We start from the raw sequence: 22754 nt of genomic DNA on the forward strand, positions 1-22754 counted from the left end.
CTAGTGTAATGTTAGGACATCAAACTCTGGAGGTAGAGGGCCTGGGTTCAAATCCTGCCTCCACAACTTGCTCGCTCACTGTGTGACCTTCACCAACTTAAATAACCTCTCTGTGCTTTAGTTTCCTCCTCTTTAAATGAAAATGTTAAATTATTCTTCTCATTAGGATTATGTTGAAGATTAAATGAATGCTGCAAAACGCTTTAGCACACAGCCTCAATGCCCAATGAATGCTAGTTATCCTCTGTCATGATAGTCTATAAGGATTTGGAAGAAGAAGAGAGACTAATGTTCCAAAATCCAGTTTTGAAAATCAAGAATGAGGATTCATGGTCTCTCAAGTACTTGGTCCTTATGGGGACACAGTGATAGCATATTTGACACTATAACCATCATGGAGCATTGGGGTTCCTGTAGGTCTACCCAGCAAGGACTAGTGCCCTCTGAGCTGGTACCAGAGCTCTAAGCTATGCCAGTTTGGTGGCAGAGAAGCCTCCAGAGGGTCCCAATCACAGCCTTTCAAGGACTCAGGGGTCCAGAGGTCTTTGCAGACCCAGGGTGAGACCCATGGCCCCCTACAAGCTGAGCTGTCTCATCCACTGTGTCTGCAGGGACGCAGACACAGTGGATGAGACAGCTCGGAGTCCATGGGGGCTGGGCACTCAGGTCTTCCTGGCCTGGTCCGATTTCAGGGCTTCCGGAAGCTAAAGGCTGCCCACACAGCCCTGGAGGAGGAGTATCTGAAGGCCTGCAGGGAGCAGCACCTGGCCCAGCAGCTTGTGGGCTCCAGGGGGATCCCTGGGAAGTTTGATCCTGGCAGGTACGTGCAGGAGAGGGGAGCCCAGGAGGACAGATGGGGCAGGTGACTTCTTGGTCTCCAGGAGGGACACACTTGGTCCTCGTAATTCATGCACTGGGACACCAGGGATAAATTCTGTCTCAGTTGGACATATCCAAATAGAGGAATTCCTGAAGGCTGAGATTTGTGTCCTTTTGACTTACTGCCATGAGAAGTGACCTTGGAGATAAGACCTAAGCCCCTCACTGAAGAATGGGGAAACTGATGCTGGGGAGGGAGGGATTTGCTGAAGGCCCCGCAGCTTGTTGGTAGAGAGGGACACCCAGACTGAGGCCTGATTCCCAGTGGATCACCTTTCATGTTGCTTATTTCGAGTTCTTTATATAATCTAAATGGTGATGTTAAATGGACCCTCCATGGACATTTTCTGGGGCTTGTGCTCTGAAGCATAGCTTTCCAACCTACCTGATCTGTGGCTGCCATACCAGGCTCCTGACAGTAATATTTTCCCATTTCAGGAAGCTGGAGGCAGAGATATTCCAGCTGGGAATTCGCCTAGAAGAGCTGAAGGACCACCTGGACCAGAGCCAGCAGGAGCCTGAGCCAGCTGGGTCGGACTCGGCCCAGGACAGCCCCCCAGCCAGGGCCTCCCCCTACCAGCCGGCGTGCCTGCCCCCTCCTTTGGGACAAGCCCCCATACCGGCCACCCCAACCCTCTGCCCTGAGGTACTGCTCTGAGCAGCCATAATAGACTGCTCCTTCCTTCATTCTTCTCTTCATTAATTGACCTCTTCAGGATATATTTGTGAAGCTATATACCACACGCCAGGACCCATGACATGTGGTGGGAATTCAGTGGGAAATGAACAACAGAAAAGGTAGTCTCTTTCCTCATCGACTTCTCTGTCTAGTTGAACTAGTCACACAATTATTTTGGTAAAATTTGGATCAGTGCTCTACAGGAGAAGTATGAGGTCCTATGAGCATAGACAGTAAGGTAACAACTGAGTCTAGGGGGTCAGAGAAACTTCCCTTGAGGAAATAATGTTTAAATGAGGCCTGAGGGTGAGTAGGAATTTTTGGTACAGAAGAGGGAAAGCCGTCCAGCAGGGCAAACAGCCCTGTGATTAGAGTGTGGGAAGTAAGAGGGCAGGTGTCTGAAAGATGTGGCAGGAGAGAGGCAGGCAGGTGCTCCGTGATGTAGGGCTTTGAGGGTCACATCAAAGGTTTGGTCTTAAACTCTGCTGGGTGTTTTGGCAAGGGATGACATGAGAGGATTTGCAAGTAGGCCTGTCAGAGGTGGGGAGGTGGCTGGGCAGATAGAGAGATGTGCGTGGACTTGAGAGAGGTTTGGAAAGTATATTGACAGACGTGGAGCTAGTGGGAGGAAAGAGAGCAAAGGGCGACGTCCAGGCTTCTGGCCTGTAGTACTGGATGGATCTGGGGACTGATCACAGAGATGGGAGACACTAGCCCGGGCCACACGCGGAAGGGCTTTGGAGGAACCTCTCCAGCCGCATCAGCACCACGTGTGAGGTGATCACTACATTTTGTGGTTGAGGAGACCATGTGTAGAGGGGTCACGTGGGTGAGAGTGGTGGAGTCGCTATGCATTGTCACGTGTGCTGCAAAGACTTGTCTGTTGGACACCAGAGCAGGAGAAAGGGCCAGCATGTTCAGTGGAGTGGCAGCTGATGGAGGGCTGGGCACTGGCAGGATGTCCATGACAGCTGAGGTCTGGGTGGCCCAGGGATTTGAAGGACATTCTCTCATACTGTACTCTGCCCCCAGAAGATAGGAAAACTACCAGGCCCTATCTCATGCACTAATCAGTGAAAAGCCAAGTGCGTCATCTTGATCAGCTCCTGTGTTCCTGCACTGACGGTGTTTTAGGGAGCTGGGTATCTATTAGAATGGAGCTGGTCAAGAGGTGTTTCTGGCAGGAAATGAAGGTTCAAATATCAGCTCTGCCCCTTGCTTTTGTATGACCTTGGGCAAATAATTTGAGCCTCAGTTACCTGTCTATAGAAAGTGTTGTAATAACCATATATACTGGAGAAATTGTTATGAAGTGATGTCTGTGTAGTGCCTGGCACATAGTAGGCACTCAATTAATGGCAGCCAGTGCTGAAGCTCACATGATTCAGTTCCCACATTTTACACACACATAAAAGGGTGGTGGGGTTAGTGAGTCTAACCTGTTTCTTACTCTTCAGCACCCAGCATGAGCCTGGCATGAAGTAAGTCCTTAAAAAGTGGTGTTTTTCTGCCCCTCCACCTTCCTGATCCCAGCTTGATGCCACCAGCGTTGACCCCCGCCCATTGCATGTGAACGTGGAGCTGAACGCTTCTAACAGTGAGGTGGAAGACAGGCCACTGTGCCTTCCAGCCCCACTCAGGTGCAAGGAGCTGCAGGTGGAGCAAGATTTCCATGGCCTCCTGGAGCGGTGAGTGCCCACCGGGAACGGGGCCAGGATGTCTGGCCCAGTGGCTTGATCTTGGCTGGCCCTGCTGGGCAGGAGTCATGCTCTGTGTGTTTCTCTGCAGGTACCTCAGTGTGAAATCCCTTCCAGAAGCCATGAGGATGGAGGAGGGGGAGGAGGGCCAGGGCTGTACTCTGGAAGTTAATGGGCCAGCTCCGGGGAAAGCAGAGGCCCCCACACTCCCCACAAGGCAGCTCCCAGCACAGGCTGAGAGAAGCCGCAGGGCCCCTTGCAGGTATGTCGGTGAGCCTCCCCAGCTTGTCCCACACCAAGTCTGTCATAGTGAGCTAGACAGCACTTCACTGTTTAGAAACAGCTTTCCTGACCCAAAGCTCAGTATCTCTGCAAAATGTGGAATGGACACCACTGATAGCACTTGAAATGATTTTGGATAGTGTGGGGTGTGATTTTCCATAGGGTAACTACAGCTAAATAACATTGTTCTCCTCAGGCTCAGACCTTCCAAGTGCATCCAGGAGAAAGTCTCAGTGCTGTGAGGTCTTAAGTGCCTCTCCTGATCCTCCTTTATAAGAAGAGAGAGAGAAAATGAGAACAGCCTTTAGCAGGCAACAGGATCTGTCTAGATTATAGTAGTATGATATGATATAATGATATATAATATAATAAATATAGTATAATATAATATAATAATAATATAATATAAACAATATTATTTTTATGTTTCTTGTATTGACTTTGACAGTTTGTTTCTATTTGTAACACAAAGTACTGGTCTTCTATTTAAAATAGCTACATAAAGTCTTTTTGAGTAGATTGAAGTTTATAGAAATTGCTGAAATAGGGAAGGTGGTATGCAAATTCCTGAAGCCCTTCACTCATTTGTTTCCATACTATTTCCTCGGTCGTGTCCAAGGTCACATAGCTACAAGGTGGCAGCACCGGGGTGGATACCCAGTCTGTCTGACTATAGAGCTCATGCACTTTCCTCCCTGACTCCCAGGACGGAGCTGCCTGGCCCGTGCCAGGGCTCAGGGTTGGCATGCTTTCCTTCCTGCCAGGGAGACCATGGAGCAGATGGTGTCTGTGAAGCCAGCAGGCTCCCATGCATCTGCGGCCACAGGCGGGCACCTGGAGGGTTTGGGAAAAGCTGAGGCAGCTGCTCAAGGCCCTAGCAGGCAACCCCACCCTCTGAGCACCAAGTCTGCAGTGTCCCACCAGAGCAGTCTGACCAGCCTGGAGGGAAGCAGCATCTCTGAGCGCCTTCCACGGAAATCTCTGTGCCAAGCTGGTGGACCGCCCCTGGAGGTAAGCATCCACATGGGCAAGGGCTCAGAGCCTCAGGGCCATTCCCTGCATCTCCTGGAGCTCTCTGCCTATGGGTCTTTGCACATACCATTCGTTCTCAGAACGCCTGCTGCTCCTGTCCTTACCAGTTACAATCCCACCCAACATTCAGGGCTTATGCCCAGTGCCACCTCTTTGCTGTAGCTCTTGCCCACCCCCATCTCTCTGCCAGGAGCTCTTGTTCCTCCTCTGAGAGCTTGTAGCCCATTGCCTGTATGTCTCAGAGCCTCCTTAGCACAGATGGGGAGTAGTCCTTACCTCCACTCCGTATTTGCATCATTAGAGGAGCAATTTTAAACTGTGGCAGGAGTTACAGGTCACTATGGAAAGGTGACTTATGCTGTGAATCCTCCCATAGAATAATGTGTAAATATGCATATGTGCACATACACACACCCTTATAGTCCCAACGAGCCCATTGTAGGGAACCTGCCCTAGTCCATGAACTCACAGAGGGCAGGTACCTGTGTTCTCCATGCCTTACAGTAGACCACGTGTGCACGTGTGCATGTTAGATGAATTTTATTTTCCCACTTCATTGGGATGGACACTTCTGCAGTCAGATGGTAACTGACTCCAGGCCCAAGCCAGAAACATGCGGAAGTGAGAATCCCATTCGCACAATGGGACTGCTTGCCCTTCTCTTTCTATTCCTCAGCTCAGAAAATGTGCTACAGTTTCCCCTCCCTGGTTCCCACTCCTCAGGGGACTTGCTCAGAGTCCTCTGGGGCACGGAGTCCCTGCTGTTGTCCTGGTGCTGGGTCCTGAGCACCGGAGGACTCTCACTCTCTGGGCCTAGCTGTTGGGAGCTGGGCCAGCCTCCCCATCTGTCAGCGTCTGGAATGTGAGACCCAGGCCAGGACTGGAGACGGGCTTCCCAGTGTGCCTCAGGCACATTCCTCAGACTTAAAGGGACACTGACTCTTTCAGGAGCCCTGGATGGCATCCCCGGAGACAGACAGTGGCTTTGTGGGCTCAGAAGCCAGCAGAGTGTCGCCCCTCACCCAGACCCCAGAGCACCGGCTCTCCCACACCAGGTATCCTGGGGACCCCCACCACTGTCGCATCAGGGTCACATGCCCGGGATGGCTCAGGAGTCCAAGTTCCTATGAGCCAGACGGGGCCAGATGGCCTGGGCATTCTCAGAGCTCTTACCTCCTCCACCCAACGATTGTTCCTTACCTACCCCCATCCTGCTGACAGCGGGGAACTGAGCTTCAGAGAGGAAAAGTGAGGTGCCCAGCATCACTCAACCACTTAGGAATAGACTAGGAAATAAATATTTGTTGAACAAATGAAAGAGTGACTGGTGAATGAAAGATCTATAGGGAGGGTGGCGAGAGGTGAGCAGAATACAAGGATAAAGGGCAGTCAGACACACTGAACTGCCTGGGGTATGACGTCCCAAAGGTCAGGAGCTCTTTGGTTTAGCGTGCGGAGGCACTTGGAGACCATGGCCTCTCTCCGTGGCCTCAGCGTGTCTCTCCCTCAGCACCCCAGGTACGTTAGCCCAGCCCTCCACTGCGCCTGTGCCCCAGGATGCAGCCTCCCATCCACAGACCCGAGATCCTCTGGTCCCCAGAAGAGCCTCTGAGTCCAGCACACCCAGGAGACGAGCCCAGAGGCACCCCTGCACCCAGGACAGTCCTCTCCAGCAGAGGGCACCCAGCTTCCGCCTGGAGCAGGCGCTGACGGCCAAGATGGGTGAGTGGATACATTTGGGTTGGCTGGAACCTGGGGGTGGCTGGATTGCATGGATTAAAAAATCAAACCAACAAAAACACTTGCATTATCCTTTAGAATACAAAACACCATATACACCCATTATAGGAAAATTTGAAATTACAGATGGAGTGGATAAAAGGGAACAAAAGAATAAAAGAGTATCCTGAAATCCATCACTGCTGACAGCTCGTGCAGAACCCTGATCTGGTTCCTATGCCAATGTGTGTCTGTTTATTTCACACACTTAAAACGGAAATGGGATCGAATTATGTATAAATGTTTAGTAACCTTCCATTTTTTACTACTAGACATCATTTCATAAACACTTCCCATGTCTATAAAATCTTGTTTTTTACCTTTAAAAAATGCATGTGAACTTTTTATTGAAATGAAACATACAAGGAAGAACATAAATTAGTGAATTTTCACGAAGTGAACAAAGACCAAATAATTCAACCTGATCAGACCCCTAGGCCCCTGCAAGCCACTTTCAGTCACTCTCACCCCTCCCAAAGGCAACCACTGTTCTAACAGCTCAGATCAGCTTTGCCTCTTTTGAAAGTTTGTCATTTATGATTTTTTTACATTGAACATTTAACTAAAGTTCAATGTAAAAAAAAGTAAAGATTCACATGCAGTTTTAGAAATAATATGCAAAGATCTCCCATGTGCCCCTCACCCAGTTTCCCGCAATGGTAACATCTTGCAAAATTTGAGTACAGTGTCACAACTGATATTGATTCACTCAAGACAGAGGACATTTCCATCAAAATCAAGGCCTCTCATGTTGCCCTTTTCTAACCACATGCGCTTCCCTCCTGCCTCTGCCCCCTCCTTAACTCCTGGTATCTGCTAATCTGATCTCCATTTCTAAAATTTTGTCATTTCAAGAATGTTCTATCAATGAAATATAATAGATATCCTTTAGGGATTGCCTTTTCCACTCACAATTCTCTGGAAATTTATCTAGTTTGTTCCATGTATCATTGGTCTGTTCCTTTCCATATTGCTGAGTGGTATTCCAAGGGCTTGCTTTTGATGCATGAGCCAGATTCATGGTTTTTTAACCTCTGAGAGGCTACAGTTTTGAATGCTCTCCCCTGAAACATGCACCCAGGGGAAAGTGTGACTATAAATTCAGAGAGAGGTGGAGGCTCCAAAGCCAGCCCCAGAACAACATGGTGATGCACCAGAGAGTCGGGGGTGCCCACATGAAGGAGCATTGAGCTCTTTGCAGCGGGAGGGTCCTGAAGACTCTGATGCCAAAATAGGTGGTAGGGGAAGGAATCGATTTAGAAGCAGCTTTGCACACCAAGCTTTCAGCAAAAGCCACATCTCCAGGTTTTGAGGTCAGTGGGTCACTGACATTAGGAATTTCACTTTGTGACCTCAGCCAGGCACCATCTCTTTGGCCTCCATCCTTCCACCCACACAAGTTCATGCTTCCAGGATCGTCTCTGTGTAAACTCACTTTGCTCTCTTTCTGCCTCCCTAGCCATCCCTGGCTCAGAGTTTGAGGGCCGAAAGCAGATTTCTGAACAGCATCCACTGAGCTCGACAATCAACCCATCCCCCACCTCGGCCCCTGCAGCTGCTCCTCTGCCCCACGGGCCAGCACCCACCACCCCCACCCTCCTCCTCACCAGGACAGGGCGAGAGTAAGTTGGATCGCTGCAGATTGGAGCTGCCACAGACAGGGCAGGGCTGCCCGAGGGAGGCGGGGCTTGCCCAGCAGTCACTTCCAGTGGTAGCTGTCCTGGGGCCAGATGGAGCCAGGCACCCTGCCTCCCAGCTCAGGACTGCTTCTGTGGGACCTCGCTGATCTAGGCATCAGGATGCTTCTCCAGCCAGTGGGAGATGACCTAGAACTTCGTATTTCTGGTGCTTGGACCTCTCTCCCTGTCCCCAACATCTCCCTTCCAAGACTGGTCTGCACCTCTCAGGGGTATGGTGTCTGCAGTTTATGTGTCCATTGTATGAACTGAGAGGAGCCTGTTTTCAATTTTCTCCTTTTTAACCCAAGTGCACTTTTTCTACTAAGGAAGTTGCTCCTTGCTTGGTTGAAATGGGAAAATAGGTTTGTCAGTCATCTTTTCTCTTCTTTGGGTTGTTTTTGGCCAATAACCAATCACATGCCTTTGTTGGGTTGGAGTGTCTGTCCCAGAATGTACTGGGAAGACTACTTTGTGGTGATCAACTGGAGACCTCTGGGCCTGTGCAGTCACGGGTCTATCTGCTGGCATTTGGCTTCCAGGTCTGAGTTTTATATGGGTACTCCTGTAGTCTCCTCTGACATCAGCATAGGAATTAGAGGCTTATTTATGATATACCAGCCTCCGGGAATAACTAGTGGACAGGACAAGATAGCCCTTGGCCCTGTGAAGTGCACCGTCTTGTAGGATGAATAAGAAACAGGCAGTAACAGCCCAGTGTGAGTAGTGGTGGCAGAGCTCAAAGGTCTGTAGGAGCACAGACGGGAGGTATCTAGCCCAGTTGGAGGCTTCAGGGAGGGCCCCTGGAAGAAGTGGCATCTCAGCTGAAATCAGAAGGAAGAGAAATGGTCAAGTATCCCTGGCAGAGGGAACAGCATGTACAAAGGCCTAGAGGTGAGAGAGCACCTGTCACTTTGGGGGAGCCAAGCATTCATGCTAAGTGGATCCTCCAGTGTGAGGGGGTGGGTGTTGAGCAATAAAGGTATAGAGGTGCATGGGGAGACTTCAGGGAGATGGTGGAGGCCTCAAACCCCACGGTTAGAGGTTTGGGTGGTGGCTTGGCACAGAGCAGGTGTTCACTGAATATTCGTGCATGCGCACCCAGCTAAGGACAGCGAGGGAGATTTCAGGCAGGGGATTGGTGTGGTTGAATTTACGTTTTAGAAAGAGGTCTCTGGCCACTAGGAGGGTGAGAACAGAGGCTGACAGACTGCAGAGAAGGCTGCCTCACCCCGGATGGTGATGATGGAGCCACTGGGGAGTGGAGGGAGTCCACTTGGAGGGAGAGATTTAGGCACTGGGCCCACAGGACTTGGGAGCTGGGTAACTTTCAGGGTGTTCAAGGAATAAGGGTGTAGAATGACTCTGATTTCTGGGTGGCCAACCAATTGGGTGTTGATACAGAGGTGGGGAATGCAGGAGGGGTGTACTTTGTAGGGAAAGATGAAATTTAAGTGCCAGATGGTACTCAGTCACTAAAGAATTAAGTCAGAAAACTGAGAACCTGATAGAAACAACTCAGAGAGGGCAAGCGACACCCCAGTGTGTATTCCAAGTCCCAGGCCCTCACTCAGCAGCCTTTGCCAGGGACAGGGAGCCAGAGCTGCCCTCCAGTTCTGTGTGTGGCACAGGGCCCCCACCCTGCCTGCCAGGGGTTAACTGGCCAAGGGAGCTCATTCCCCTGCAGCCACCACTCTTGTGGTTTGCCTTGGAAACCCTAACAAGCATCTCCTTGGAGATTGCCAGGAGAACTGAGTGCCCTGGACGCACACTGCACTGGGGCATAGGCGGAGAGACCCTCCCTCCTCTGTACACTCATCCAAGAGCAGGTACTGGCACCAGGAGATGCTCACGCATGAGTCCAGGGGCCACCAGGCAAGAACTAACCCTAAGGGGAGCCCCTGCCGCAGGCACTGGCTCAGAGAATAAATGGAGAGCTGCCTTCAGCCTGGAGGAATGGCCATGCCAAGCCCAGACTCTGACGCTCCGTGTGTAGGCGTGTCCAGGTGGGATGGTCTGCCACAGTGCCAGCGATGCCCTGAGAAAGAGACTCCAGAGATTCAGGAGCTCTTTGCAGAGAAATGCACACAGTACTTACTCCCTGGATGCTCATGGCTCATTGCCATACCTTGCTAATAAGAGGTTGGGCTGTTTGGGGGCTTCACAGGGATTATGGCAGCCTTATAGATAGCGTCACTGCATCTTCTAGCCAGCTCACGTTCAGTGGGTGATGGGAAGCATCGTGGTGTCTCCTGTATTCTCTCCAGGCAGTCCGTCACTCTGCTCCCTCCTAGAGCCTGGAGTCCACCAGTTCAGAAACATTCCCTGAGCATCTATAAGGTGTAAGGGCCTCAAAGGGTATGAGATGGGGAGGCCCACTTCTTGCCTGCCAATAGCTCACTATCTAGTTGGGGAGACAGATGCATCTTCTGCTGGGAGTGGATAGATGGGCTAGAACCGCATAGGAAATGCTGGGGGAACCCAGGAGGGAGGGGCTGAGTAAGGGCAGGAAGGAGCCAGGCCTGGATGGGTAGGATTTCTACAGGCAGAGGCAGAGGAAGGGAGGGCAGCTCAGGGGCTAAGGTAGGTCAGAGTTCAGATTTTAAAGTGGAATTTAGCAACGCTCTCTTTATTCTGCTTCCTCACCTCTGTCTTGAGAATTTGTCCCCGGTGTTTCAGAACAGCTACTCGGAGGCCCTGCACGTTGGGTTGGGTAAGCCTTAAAGAAAATTCTATTTTGCTCACTGAATGTGCAGAACATGAACTCAGAAGGGTGGATATATAGCAAGAAAAGTGGACACAGAGCAAGTGCCAGGATCAATTGCCAGCAGAGCAGGACCCAGTGCCTGGTAGGAAGGAACAAAGACCAGGGCATCCTGGCAGCACTCTGGGGAGTGGGCATCTGTTCTTTGCTTCTGTCTTCCCACCCCAGCCAGGCCATCCGCGAGCTGCAAGAGGAGGTCTCCCGGCTCCGCTTGCGGCTGGAGGACAGCCTGCACCAGCCACCCCAGGGCGGCCTGATGCGCCAAGCATCCACCTTCAACCGCCCTGCCCGTGCCCGGGACCGGCCAGCGGATGCCTCCTCTGCCTGGGGCTCCCACTATGGCAGGTGGGTGACCCCACAGCGCCCACCCCCGTGCCCTGGTGGCAGCCTCGGGAGGCTTGGCTAGCCTCTGGCTCTCCCCAGGCACAGCCACATCTCTCACTCATTCACTCAATCATTCATTCCTCATGTGTATTTTTTATTATGTAATATTTTTTGCATAAAATAATGTTAACCCTGTATGTATAATAAAGCATGATCCAATGAATATCCCTGGGCTCACCACCCAACTGTACATTTCCAGGACACTCCCCCTCTTCCACACTCACTCAGTAGCGATTCATTTGTGATCACATAAAACCAACTAATTTCTGAGTGTTTCTTCCAGAGGGTACCAGGTCAACGTTGTTATGGACATTGTCTCATTTATCCTCTCAGCAAACCTCTGGGTATTTGCTCTTTAGGCCCATTTGGCAGATGAGGAGACTGAGGGTCAGAGAGGCTCAGAGCTATTTTATGTGAGTCTGAACCTAGAGTCTTTGTTTTGGGCTTTCACGCTCTCCTCTATTTTGTTACAAGGATTTCTCTGGATTAGCTGTCTCACTGATCATCTTTAAAGGCCGCATAAAACCTCACTCAGGGATATCATCTCTCTCTCCCTTTTGCTAGTAAATCCACGGAGAGATTGTCTGGTGAGCCTGGAGGTGCAGAGCAAGCGGTCCCCACAGGAAGGCGGCGAGCCAGGTCCTCCTCAGTGCCTCGCGAGGTGCCCCAACTGTCCCTGAGTAAGTGACCACCTCCCAGGACTGATCTGTGGAGGCCACAGCCTGGGCATGTTGGCTCAGTGGTCAGGGACCACAGCAACAGCCTGAGAGGAAACTTGGAGAAGGCTTTTGTGTCTTTTTAGTCAATCGTAGTGCTCTGAAGCATAGTTCACTTCCGGTGATAGCCGTATGTTGCACACCTGCTGTGTGCTAGGGCTCCTGTAAGGGCTTTGTGTGTATCTCACCTCACTTACTCTTCACGGCAAGGTGAGTCGTATTACCTGCATTCTGCATATAAGGGCACAAAAGTCTGATAGCACCAGGGGCCCCCCTGAAGGAGCATAGCTCTGGAGTCAGGGCCCAGGGTTAAGCCCCAGCTCACCCCTCCTGGCTGTGAGACCTTCTGGGTTGTTTCCCTGCGCTGTGAAGTCGGGTGCAGCTAACAGTGCAGGAAGCCTAGCCCCCACCTCCTAGGACTGCTGTGAGGGCACACGCAGCGTGTCTAGGCCAGCACTGAGCACAAGGTCAGTGTTCCAGATGTGGTGCTGTTACTAATAGGAGGCAGATCTGGGGTTAGCAGCCCAGCTCTATACAAGAGCCTGAATGTGTGACATGTCCACTTTCAGAGCTGTGTGACCCCCATTTTCTCCCCTTCTGATGCCCCTCTCTTTCCACCCCAGGTTCTGAATCTGAGCCACCCTCCCCCCGGCAGTTCTCTGAGAAGAGCAGGACCACCGAGGACAGACCACAGGCAGCTGGGGACAGAACGAGAGGAGTGGGCAGCACCAGACAGCCAGACAGGGTCACTTTCCGGGGCCAGTACACAGGTGAGCAGGCGTGGGGCTGGAGTGGGCATGGTCCCCAGGGTGGTCGCCTCTGTCCTGAGAAGGCTTTCACACTTTAGAGCCATGGAAATATTTTCTATGATTTCTGTGACACACATAGCATCAGGGCGTGTTGCTTCTGTGATCTTGATGCATTTGTTCATTCATTCATTCAGCAAAATGTTTCCGATGCCTTGCCTTCACCAGGCCCACCGTTGGTTCTGGGAAGCCCAGTCAGCTGATCAATCCTAAAGAAGTTCCTGAAGCTCCTGCTGTTTGCAGGATAGACTACAGGGTGAACATGGAATCGTTTACTCCTGGCCCAGCTTCACATCTGATTCCCCAGGGTGCCTCTGTGTCTTCTGAACCGGACACCTGGCACATAGTAAGGCTTGAGATAACACACAGCAGGCTTTCAAAGTGCTTAACATGAAAACAAATACAGATATGGTTCCTCCTTCCATGAATTGGCCTGCAGAGCAGAGAGACAATAATAAATAAGCAAGTAAATATAGTCAGTAAATGATAGATGCGGCTCTCACCAGGAGGGAGAGTGGTTAACCAGGTCCATACAGCTGAGCGCTGGAGACCAGGTAGGAAAGAAGAGATGCGTGTCTGCTCCACAGAGCAGACAAAAGCCAAGGAGTTAGAAATGACCACAGCAGCCAGTCCAGGGTGCCCCAGTGCAATACACGGTGTGAAGGGAGAACCCCGCAGGACGCAGGAGAGAGAAAAGAGAAGGAATTAGACAACATTCTGAGTCTTATCTGAGATTCAAGGATGGACAAGGCAGGGGATGGCAGGGCTGGGTGAAGACTGTCTCAAGAGTCTGTTCAACTTTCTAATACCCTTGAGGGCTTTGTATCTGCCCAGTGCTGGGCAGAGTACCCCATGGGTACGGTCCCATTTTACAGGCTCTCAGAACACAGGAAGGCACCGCTGGCCCCATGGCCAAGCCTTCCAATCCCAACAGGCATGTAGGGACCTGTGGGAGCAGCGTTACTCTCTGCCACTGCTTGTCATGTCTCCCCAGCCTGCTTTCAAATCCTAACCCAGCTTGGGGTTGTTGATTGCTTCTGTCTGTCAAGGACTAGGCAGCTGGTCCCTAAACAGGATCTGAGATCAAACAGGAGTCTAAAGACAGCTTACAATAAACAGACAAATAAATGTTTTTGTGTATGTGTACATATATATATATATATATATATAACATATATATATATATAAACACTTATATGTGTACATATTTATGCACATATTTTGTGTGTGTGACTGTGTGTGTGTATGCACACATGCTCACGAGAGAGAGAGAAACTATTAAAACCATTGTAGGAAGAGGAGAGAGATCATCATACTAAATCCTACCCAGTTCTGCTTCTGGGCAGAGAGCTGACACTGGCTCTGGTCTCTTCCCCAGGCCAAGACTACCGTGTTCTGACCCCAAAGACTGTCCCAAGAGGCAGCAGCACAGTCTCCTGTCCCCACTGCCAACCTGCTAGGACCCAGCACGCAGGTAAGGGGTGGTACTGGAGAATCGGCCAGGGCAACGGGGCTGCTGCTTCCTGCTCTCAGGGGAGGCTGCAGGTGGGCCAGACATGGGTCTACCCTGAGCCCAGTGGGGTCAGGGTCCAGCCAGGCAACAGTTCTGAGATTCTCAGCCTTCCCAAGGTGTCCTGCCCTCACACCTGTTGCTCTAGAAGCCACTCTCCTTGACCTTGACATGGAGAAACCATGGACATGATTTAATAAGTTCCTGATGAGGGGTGCCTGGCCCAGAGGGGCTGGCAGCAATGATTATGTCTTATCTATCCTCCTTCCTCCATCCACTCATCCTTCCAAACCCAACAGGAAAGAGCAGTAGCCTGAGAATATGGACAGCAGGTTCTAGTCCCAGTTCTGCCACTGATCTGCTGTGTGACATTAGGCAAGTTGCTTAACTGCTCCGAGTCTCAGGCTCCACATCCATAATGAAGGGTTAAAGATGGTCTCTGAGGCTCTTTCACGCAATGATGATAATAAAGATAGAGCTGTTGTTTATGAAGCCCCTACTGTGTACCTGGCATCATGGTAAGGATTTTAAGCATTAATCCTCACAGCCCTATGAAATAGGTTTTGCCCAGTGTGTGGGTGAGGAAACTAAAGCTCAGAAAAGTTAAGTTACTTGCCCAAGGGCCCACAGCTTACAAGTGGTAGAGCCAGGATTTGAACCCAGGTCTTTGTAACTCTTCACCACCAGTTTGTTCTACCTTTGCCAGAGTCCCAACAGGCCTCTCCATCCATCCATTCATTCAGTCATTCAGTCATTCAGCATTTTCCCTTACTGGGCCTGTCCCTGTCCCAAGGAATTCTCAGCTAATCAGACACTGATGAAACAGTGGTCAGAGCTGGGATGGAGGAGCACGGGGGTTGTGGGGAGGACCTAACTCAGCCTGGGGTGGGAGGACTCCCCAGAGGAAGTGATGGCTGAGCTGCGGCCTGTAGGAGAAGTGGACTGGTCCTGGAATTCACCCAGATGTGGTGTTGAGGATTTTCATGGGACAAGAAGGGTGCCCACTCTCCTCATGTTCCCTTAGGCCTCCGCCGACCCCCGGGTGTCCAGGGGCCATTGTGGGCCACTCCACATGGAGAATGGGCCCTTCTCACTGTGGAGGTACAGCCATTGGCACAGGGGCTGCAGTTGGGAGAGCCGCCCCTCAGGCTCAGAGGACCGCTGCTTCCTAGCTCTGCGACCTTGGCAAATTGTCCAGCCTCCTGGAGCCTCGGGAAACTGTAACATGGGGAGTGATGAATCCGGTGGCCTGCTGGGTTTGACCCAATAATGCATGACAGCCCTGAGCTCAGCACCTGGCTCATTAAATGCTTACTTCACTGCCCATGGTTGCCACCAATCCCGTTGTCACCCAGTGGAGGCAGTGTATCCCCTCTGCCCTGTCCCAAGGGAAGCTCAGCACTGCAGGAGGCCTGCTGGGGGGAGCTACAGATCAGTGATTCAGACATAATCCTCTCCTGACATCACTTCCTCCTCTTCCAGGTGGTGCTGTGCCCGGGGACCCGCTGGGACTGTCTCCCTCTGATTCCCTGCAATGTCCTCTGTGTGGTCAAGTTGGGTCCCCCCGAGAGGGGGATGGCCTGGACTCAGCCGCCTCTGGTAGGGACAGATGCTCAGTCTCTTCTCCCAGCAAGACCCCTGGCTCTCCTTGATGGGGGGTTTGGGGCCCCGGGCGGGTGTAGCGGGAATGGCTGCCCTCCCATTCTGGGCTGGAGCAAACTTGGCAGAGGACTTCTTTCCCAAAGTTAGGCACTTCTGGTGTGGCCAGGCCAGTGGCCAGTTGAGACAGAAGTGGTTCAGGTTTTAGGGTCAGAGCTGCCCTGGAATCCTACCTGCCACTTATTAGTGCTCTGACCTTGGCAAAGCTGCATCCTCTCTGATCCTCAATTTCCCCATCTGTTAAATGGGGTAGTAGTCTCAATCATGGATAGTTGTACACAGACTAAATGAGGCCTGTAGCAAGAACCACATGAGACGTTTGTGGCCTGCGGTGCCAGGGCAGGGGCGGGATGGACCCTCTGTCCTCTGCTGGATCTTCCCAAGTGGCCACACTGTTGCTCTCTGGTCTCCCTCCCTGGCAGGGCCAGAAAAGGCCACCACGAGGAGAAATGCACCTTCAACTTCAAGCCCCAAGCAGAGGAGCAAGCCCGGGGGGTCTCCACCCCGGCCGCCCCATGGACTGTGGTATTTGGCTGCTGCGCCCTCAGTACCAGCTGCTCCTGCCTTTGCCTACGTCTCCTCGATTCCTGTCCTGCCTTATCCATCAGCCACTGTGTAAGAACCTTCTATTCTTATGGAATCACTTAATTGGCATTCAGGCCTGTGTTGGGCAGCTAAGAACCAGGTGCCATGTACACCTATGTTTTCCCCCCACATGTATAAGGTACAGAACAAAGCTGACAGTCATGTAGTCATTCAACAAACCCTGGATGCTCCCCATGTGTACCAGGGAGAGTGCTCAGCCCGGAGGAGCCCCGCAGTGAAGGAGCCTGGTAGGGGGCCCTGCCCTCTAGGAGCTTACAGCCTCATGGGGAGTCTAGAACCCTAACCATCTTCCATTTCCTTGTGGATCTTCTCTGGCAAGCAAGGAATACACACTCACATTTTTTTTTAAAAACAGGCTTTATTTTTTTGAACAGTTTTAGATGTACAGAGAAATTGAGTAGAGAGTAGAGTTCCCATATACCTCCCACCACCCCACCCCCACACAGCTTCCTCTGTTACCAACATCTTATGTTAATAGGATACATCTGCACAGTTAGTGAACCAATATTGATATATTTTTATTAACTAAAGTCCACAGTTTATTTAGGTTTCTTTGGTGTTTACCCGCAGTCCTTCACTGTTGTGGGATCCCATCAGGATAGCCCGTAGAATCAGCCATCTCCATAGGCTCCTGGCTGTGCCGCTCCCAGACCCTCCTCCTCTTGGATGGCCTTGACGGTGTGGAGGGACACTGGTCAGGCTTGTGGAAGGACAAGCACTTGCCTCCTACATGGATTTGGATGTAACATCAGTCAAGACAGAAAAGACATAGCAGTTGAGGCAGGAGTGGTTTGGGTTTTAGGGTCAGAGCTGCCCTGGAATCCTGTCTGCCACCGATCAGTGCTCTGGCCGTGGTGAAGCCACTCCCCACCTCACTCCCACCCCACCTCCTCCCCGAGCCTCTGTTAAGTGGGGTAATGGTGTCAGTCACGTACAGTTGTGTGAGGACCAAGTGAGCCCGTGGCAGGAGCCACCTGAGACGTTTGTGGGGTGTGCAGTGCAGGGCCAGCACGTGCTCATTGCTGGACAGACAACAGCTTCGGCCTCGCAGGGCGTAGTGATGCTGTTCAGTAGTGTCACTAGTAAGAAGAAAAATGAGCCCAAGTGGCTTGGACACGACAGGATTGTGCAAGGAAGAAAATCCTGGACCTGTGACCTGTCTTCTTGTCCCGACTGTCACCAGGTGTTCTGTGCCTCCGTTTCGCTCGCTGTCGAGTGAGCCGGTCGGGAGGCCCCATCAGTGGCGCTGTCAGAGGCCTATGTCTGTGGGCAGAGAGGGGCCAGAGCCACTGCCAGGCTGGCACTGGGTGGGAGCGGAGGCTCAAGGCCCATCCGGCCCCCGAGTCCCTGAACAGGACTCTGGCCTATGGTGTGGTTTCTTGCCACCCTCCCAGCTGAGTCCAGCAGGTCACTGAGGAACCTTCCCCTCCAGCACCTACAACAGACTGACCCCCAAGCCTCCAGGCCTCTGGCGGAGGTGGTAGAAACCTGCCTGTGCTCCACCTCATGGGGCAGGAAAAGTTTTGCCTGGAGTTTGGTGGCCCAGGAAAGGCCCTGGGCTTTAGTGGCCCACAGACCTGGCCGGTGGCAGCCATCCCCGTGGATGGGTCACTGTGCTCCTCTGGCCTGGTTTTTCCAGATGAAATGAATGGTGGTGAGGATTAAGTGAGCTAATGAAGAGAAAGCCCATAGTACATAGAAGGTGGCCAGAAACCATGACTTCTAACGGTACTGGAGTCTGCGCTGATGACACCCGAAAGCTCCCCAGCTCCGTCAGCAGGACCGAGCAGCCACTGCCGCATGGGAAGCTGAGTGGGCCTGTGCTGCCACCTGCTGGTCAGCCGACCTACAGTGCCTGTGCAGGAGGCTTTCTAGCCAAGGGAGGGATTTTCGGATGGTTGGTTTGTAGCTTCTGCCCTAATGGGAGTTTGGATGACTTTCAAGCCAAGCTGGTCATCAGATCATCAGAAGGTAGGTGTTTGTGGGGACCCAGCAGTTACACCAGATAGTCTGTGAAGGAGGGAATTGGATTCAGGAAGCCAATTCTTTGATTCAGATGATACGTATCAGCATCTGCTGGGTACAAGTTAGCTTGGGGTGTGAATCCAGCACCGCCTCTTCCAGCTCTCCTGCTCTGGGCCCTAGTAGCTGACATTTACAGAGGCCAGGCAGTCTGTAGAGCAGAATGCAGAGCTGAATTTTCCTATTGCTTCTACCCTGGGAAGTAGCTAAATACGGCTGTCTTAGGTGGGGAAACTGAGCCCTTGAAAGGTGAAGTGGCCTGGCCAGGGTCCTGCAGCTCGCCCAGCGGGATGACCAGGATTCGGGGCACTTAGCTTCTCTGGCTTTGCTTTGTTCACCTGTAAAAGAAGCATGCGCTACCAACCAAATAAACAAGATGGAGCTGGTGAAGCACTTCCCTCAGAGCCTGACACGTGGGTACCAAGGATGAGGATGCCAGCATCAGGATAGGCCCTATATTTTACTGTTTGGCGAATTGCTAGACTGTTTTTCCAAAGTGACTGCACCATTTTCTATTCCCAGCAGCAGCATATGAAGATTCCAGTTTCTCCCCACCCTCACCAGCACTCATTACTTACTGTCTTTTTGAGTTTAGCCATCCCAGTGGGGGCAAAGTGTGTGAAGTAGCATCCAATGTGGTAGCTAAGGATGGCGAGCATCTTCTCACATGCCTGTTGGCCATCTGTATCTCTTTTGGAGAGATCTCTATTCTGATCATAGCAAAGCTCTTCTTTCATACTGTATAATCATGCAAGATAGAAACTGGAGGATCCAGAATAAGCCCTGTTTACAGTGTGCCAAGCAAGGTGCTAATGAATGACTCTGGCCAAGTTCTCCTAATCTTGTCCCTGTTTTATTTGGGTGAAATACTTGTCTATCCCTCTTTCCCACACACACTTTATTCCACAACACAGAAGAGGACCACACCCTCTTCTCGCCGATTGCTGCTTCATTGAGCCCTAAACTTGGTGGCCTTGAATGTATACAGTAGTGACTTCTTGGGGAAATCCATGCTGCATCTCATGGTTCATCATCCCATTAACACACACCCCACATTCCTGTGTGACCAGGCTTGAACCAGACCCTCCCACTGCTCCACAATCCTAAGTATTAGTATCATGTTTCTCTCCACATTGGTGAATGGGACTCCCTTATATTGCCCCTCGGATGAGGGGAGTTGGCTACAGAGCCTGGGGTAATCCTAGTCTCCCTGAGATCTGGCTTTCAGATTAGAAGCTACAAGAAGACCGGGGGCGGGGGGCAGGGAGGTCTGTGTTGCTCGCCACCGTCGTAAGACCAGTGGTCAATACCTGTTAAATGAACAGGTAGATTGAATGAACCATTTTTGAGCACCTATTATGGGTCAGGCATTCCATTTATCTTCCTGTCAACATGTCCCTCAAAGCAGGTGTTTGTTATTCCCATTTTAGAGGTAAAGAAACTGAGACCTAGCGTGTAAGGGCCAGTGGCCCAGTTAGGGCCTGGAACAGGGTTGATTCCAAAGCCAGTGCCCAGCACCCAGCCCTTCCCATGGTTAATGAACACACTTACCTCTCTCCTCAGGTACTATGCACCCCCAGGACCTACCTCAACCCCCTCAGCCCAGCCAGCCACTGAGTGGCCCCCCACAGCCTCCCGGCCTGCCAGGAGGCACCGGCACTCCCTCCAGCTGGACTTGGAAGGCCTGGAGGAGCTCAACAAGGCCCTGAGCCGAGCTGTGCAGGCCGCCGAGAGCGTCCGCTCCACCACCCGGCACATGAGCCGCTCCCTGTCGGCCGACCTGCGCCAGGCCCGCAGCCTGCGGGGTTCCTGCCTCTTCTGACTTTCACTCGAAGCTCAGAGACAGATGTTGGGCAGGGGGGCTGGCGGCCCACTGCTGTCCCCCAGGTCCCATAGACCCCTCACAAGGAGGTCTCCCTCCAGCATAGGCTCTGCCTGCTCAGCCTCAGTATTTTCAAAACGAGAGGGGCATTGGCCTGGCCAAGAGCAGTAACTTCCCAGGAGACCTGCCCTTGAAGGAGATGCTGGGCCCAAGGCCACCTTCTGCGCAGGTGCCATCTCTAGGCGTCTCCTAGTCCTGCACTTGTCCACCTCCAGCTAATAATATGTATTTTATATACAGATGGGCAGATACTTTTTTAAACTAAGTTTTCCAATTCTTAGATCCTCCTTAGGAGGCCGTATAAGAAGGGACAGGGCCAGGGTCTCTGGCACAAACCCGTCCACTCACCTGTGGCCAGCCTCAGGAGTTGGCATCTTGGAGGGCCATTGCTAAGTACCTTTCTCCAGGTGACTGGGGTTAGCAGCGCACTCCGGAACCACTGGGCTGTCTTAGAATTTGGGGCTCCCGGATGACTTTGGCCCAGCTTCTCCCTGGCTGGAGAGGCCTTTCCCATGGGTCTGCTGGGCTGGAGACACCCCAGAGAGGGTCCAGGAAGCTGTCCACCCTGGTCCCTCTCAGTACCTCATCCAATGACCCCCAGCTCTCTCCCTGGGACCCTGTGGGTGGTAGCCAGTGGCCAGCTACCTGCCAGGCTGTAGTCGATGGCCGTGAGGCCAGGCCATCTCCTGCTCCCCAACCCTGTAGCAGTGCATACCTCAGCTTTTTTGGAATGTGTGTGCATCAGTGAGATGTGTATATTTGAGGCATTAAAAAATCTATTTTCATTATAAGAGCAAATGGAGAAGAAATGGATATTGATCTTTAAAAAAAGGGCAGCCAAAAAAAAAAACCCCAAACAAACCCAAAGCCGTGCACATCATCGTGTGTGTCATCAACCTGTGGTTCCTAACGTCAAGTCTGTGGGGTGGAAGACTTGACTCTGAGCCAAGCCCTCCCCCAGACAACCTGTTGGGTGCACCTTCCCAGACTCTGCCTGCCTCCCTTGCTGGCTTGTATGTCTCCGCTTTCCCTCTTTGCCTATCTCAGAACCATAAAGCTTTTGACTGATGAGGCCTGCTGGGAGAGGCTGTGGCCAAGCCCCTTTTAACTAAGGCCAGAGGTGTTACAAGACACAGCAAACTGGTGTCAGCAAAAACCCGACTCCCTTCCCAGCTCTCCTTTTAGTGGCAAACCTCAACAACCGCTGCCTTTTACGGAGCACCTGCCAGACGCCAGTCCTCAGCATGGCTTGCTCCATGCAGGCTGCCCTCCCGTCCTCCAGCCCCACGGTGTCCACACTTTATTAACGAGGAGCCTGAGGGTCCAGTGGACTCTCTACCGAAATTGCAGCGGTCTGCTCCCAAAGTCCATATTCTTTGTTACCCTTTTCTTCCGAAGCCTCCATGATTTTCTCTCCGCCTCCTGCTCCTTCCCTGGCTTTTCCTTCCATCATCCTTACCTCTCCTTTCGCGTCTCCCTGCCCACCAGGACACATTTCTATTTGGTTTTCCAGCTGATCCTTCTCAACGGAGTTGACAAGGGCATCATACAGAAAGTGACACTGAGATGGGAAGATCTTTTGTAGGTTCTAAGCCTCTGTGTCCCCACCCTTCTAGGCGCCAAGGGGCTGTTCCAAGAATATCAAGATGAGAAGGGGAGAACCCGAGATCAGGGCTCAGGGCAGTGTCCCCAGCCTTAGTGCCTTAGACACAGCAGTGGCTCCGACTTTGAGCAAAGGATGCCGGAGTCTTGGGTCTGTGGATTGTGGCTCTTTGGAGAGCATTGGCATGTGAGCCACTGGGCTGGCTTCAGTGGTGGGGATAAGGTCCTGACACTCCATAGGGCTCAGGCCACTCACCCTTGGAACTGCCTGAACAATTCAGCCCCAACTTTACTGCCACCTGAGTGCCGCTGCGTCCCTTACAAGACCGTAAATTACAAAGTGCTCAGGTCTGGATGGAGGCTGGCTCACCTTGCTGGATTCCTCTCTTCAGGGGCTCAGTTCCCTACCCACTACATGGGGCAGCCTCAGATACAGCTCCATCTCAAGGGCTCTAAACATTTGCAAGATGGCTGGTTTCTAGAGGCCAGGCTCACCCCTGGATGTTGCATCTCCCACCCTGAGAGCACTTCATGGAGACGCAGCCTGTGACCCAGGCTCCGAGTCATCCACCTCCCCCATCCTGCCCCTGCTCTGGCCCAAGCACCCACCTCTAGCCACGATGCTCCCAGCAGCCTTTGCGCAGGTCTTCCTGCCTCAGTCTGGCCCCTCCCAGCTCGCCTCCCCTGGCAGCCAGGGTGATGTCTGAGGTCAGGTCCCCTGTGCCTGCCACCGCACTCCTGAGTCCCCACCGCCCCTTAACTCCCGAACTCCTGCTCAG

General features: G+C 52.1%; 1 protein-coding gene across 4 annotated transcripts in view; it reads left to right on the top strand.

Annotated features, from left to right (window-relative positions):
- The window catches only part of AKNA (AT-hook transcription factor), a 51352-nt gene extending 30165 nt beyond the window's left edge, over positions 1 to 21187 (top strand). For all 4 annotated transcript variants that reach the window (XM_017648726.3, XM_073225670.1, XM_017648725.3 and 1 more), the window contains 15 exons: positions 693 to 820; positions 1318 to 1525; positions 3092 to 3246; positions 3347 to 3517; positions 4302 to 4548; positions 5518 to 5624; positions 6080 to 6291; positions 7808 to 7970; positions 10957 to 11133; positions 11737 to 11852; positions 12512 to 12658; positions 14073 to 14168; positions 15687 to 15803; positions 16286 to 16478; positions 20055 to 21187. In XM_017648726.3, the coding sequence (XP_017504215.3) occupies positions 693 to 820; positions 1318 to 1525; positions 3092 to 3246; positions 3347 to 3517; positions 4302 to 4548; positions 5518 to 5624; positions 6080 to 6291; positions 7808 to 7970; positions 10957 to 11133; positions 11737 to 11852; positions 12512 to 12658; positions 14073 to 14168; positions 15687 to 15803; positions 16286 to 16478; positions 20055 to 20313 (2496 nt within the window). In that variant the 3' untranslated portion in view covers positions 20314 to 21187. The remainder of the gene's footprint in view (positions 1 to 692; positions 821 to 1317; positions 1526 to 3091; positions 3247 to 3346; positions 3518 to 4301; positions 4549 to 5517; positions 5625 to 6079; positions 6292 to 7807; positions 7971 to 10956; positions 11134 to 11736; positions 11853 to 12511; positions 12659 to 14072; positions 14169 to 15686; positions 15804 to 16285; positions 16479 to 20054) is intronic.
- The last annotated feature ends 1567 nt before the right edge of the window (positions 21188 to 22754 follow it).

This window comes from Manis javanica, chromosome 2 (genome assembly GCF_040802235.1).
Source record: "Manis javanica isolate MJ-LG chromosome 2, MJ_LKY, whole genome shotgun sequence".
NCBI lineage: Eukaryota > Metazoa > Chordata > Mammalia > Pholidota > Manidae > Manis > Manis javanica.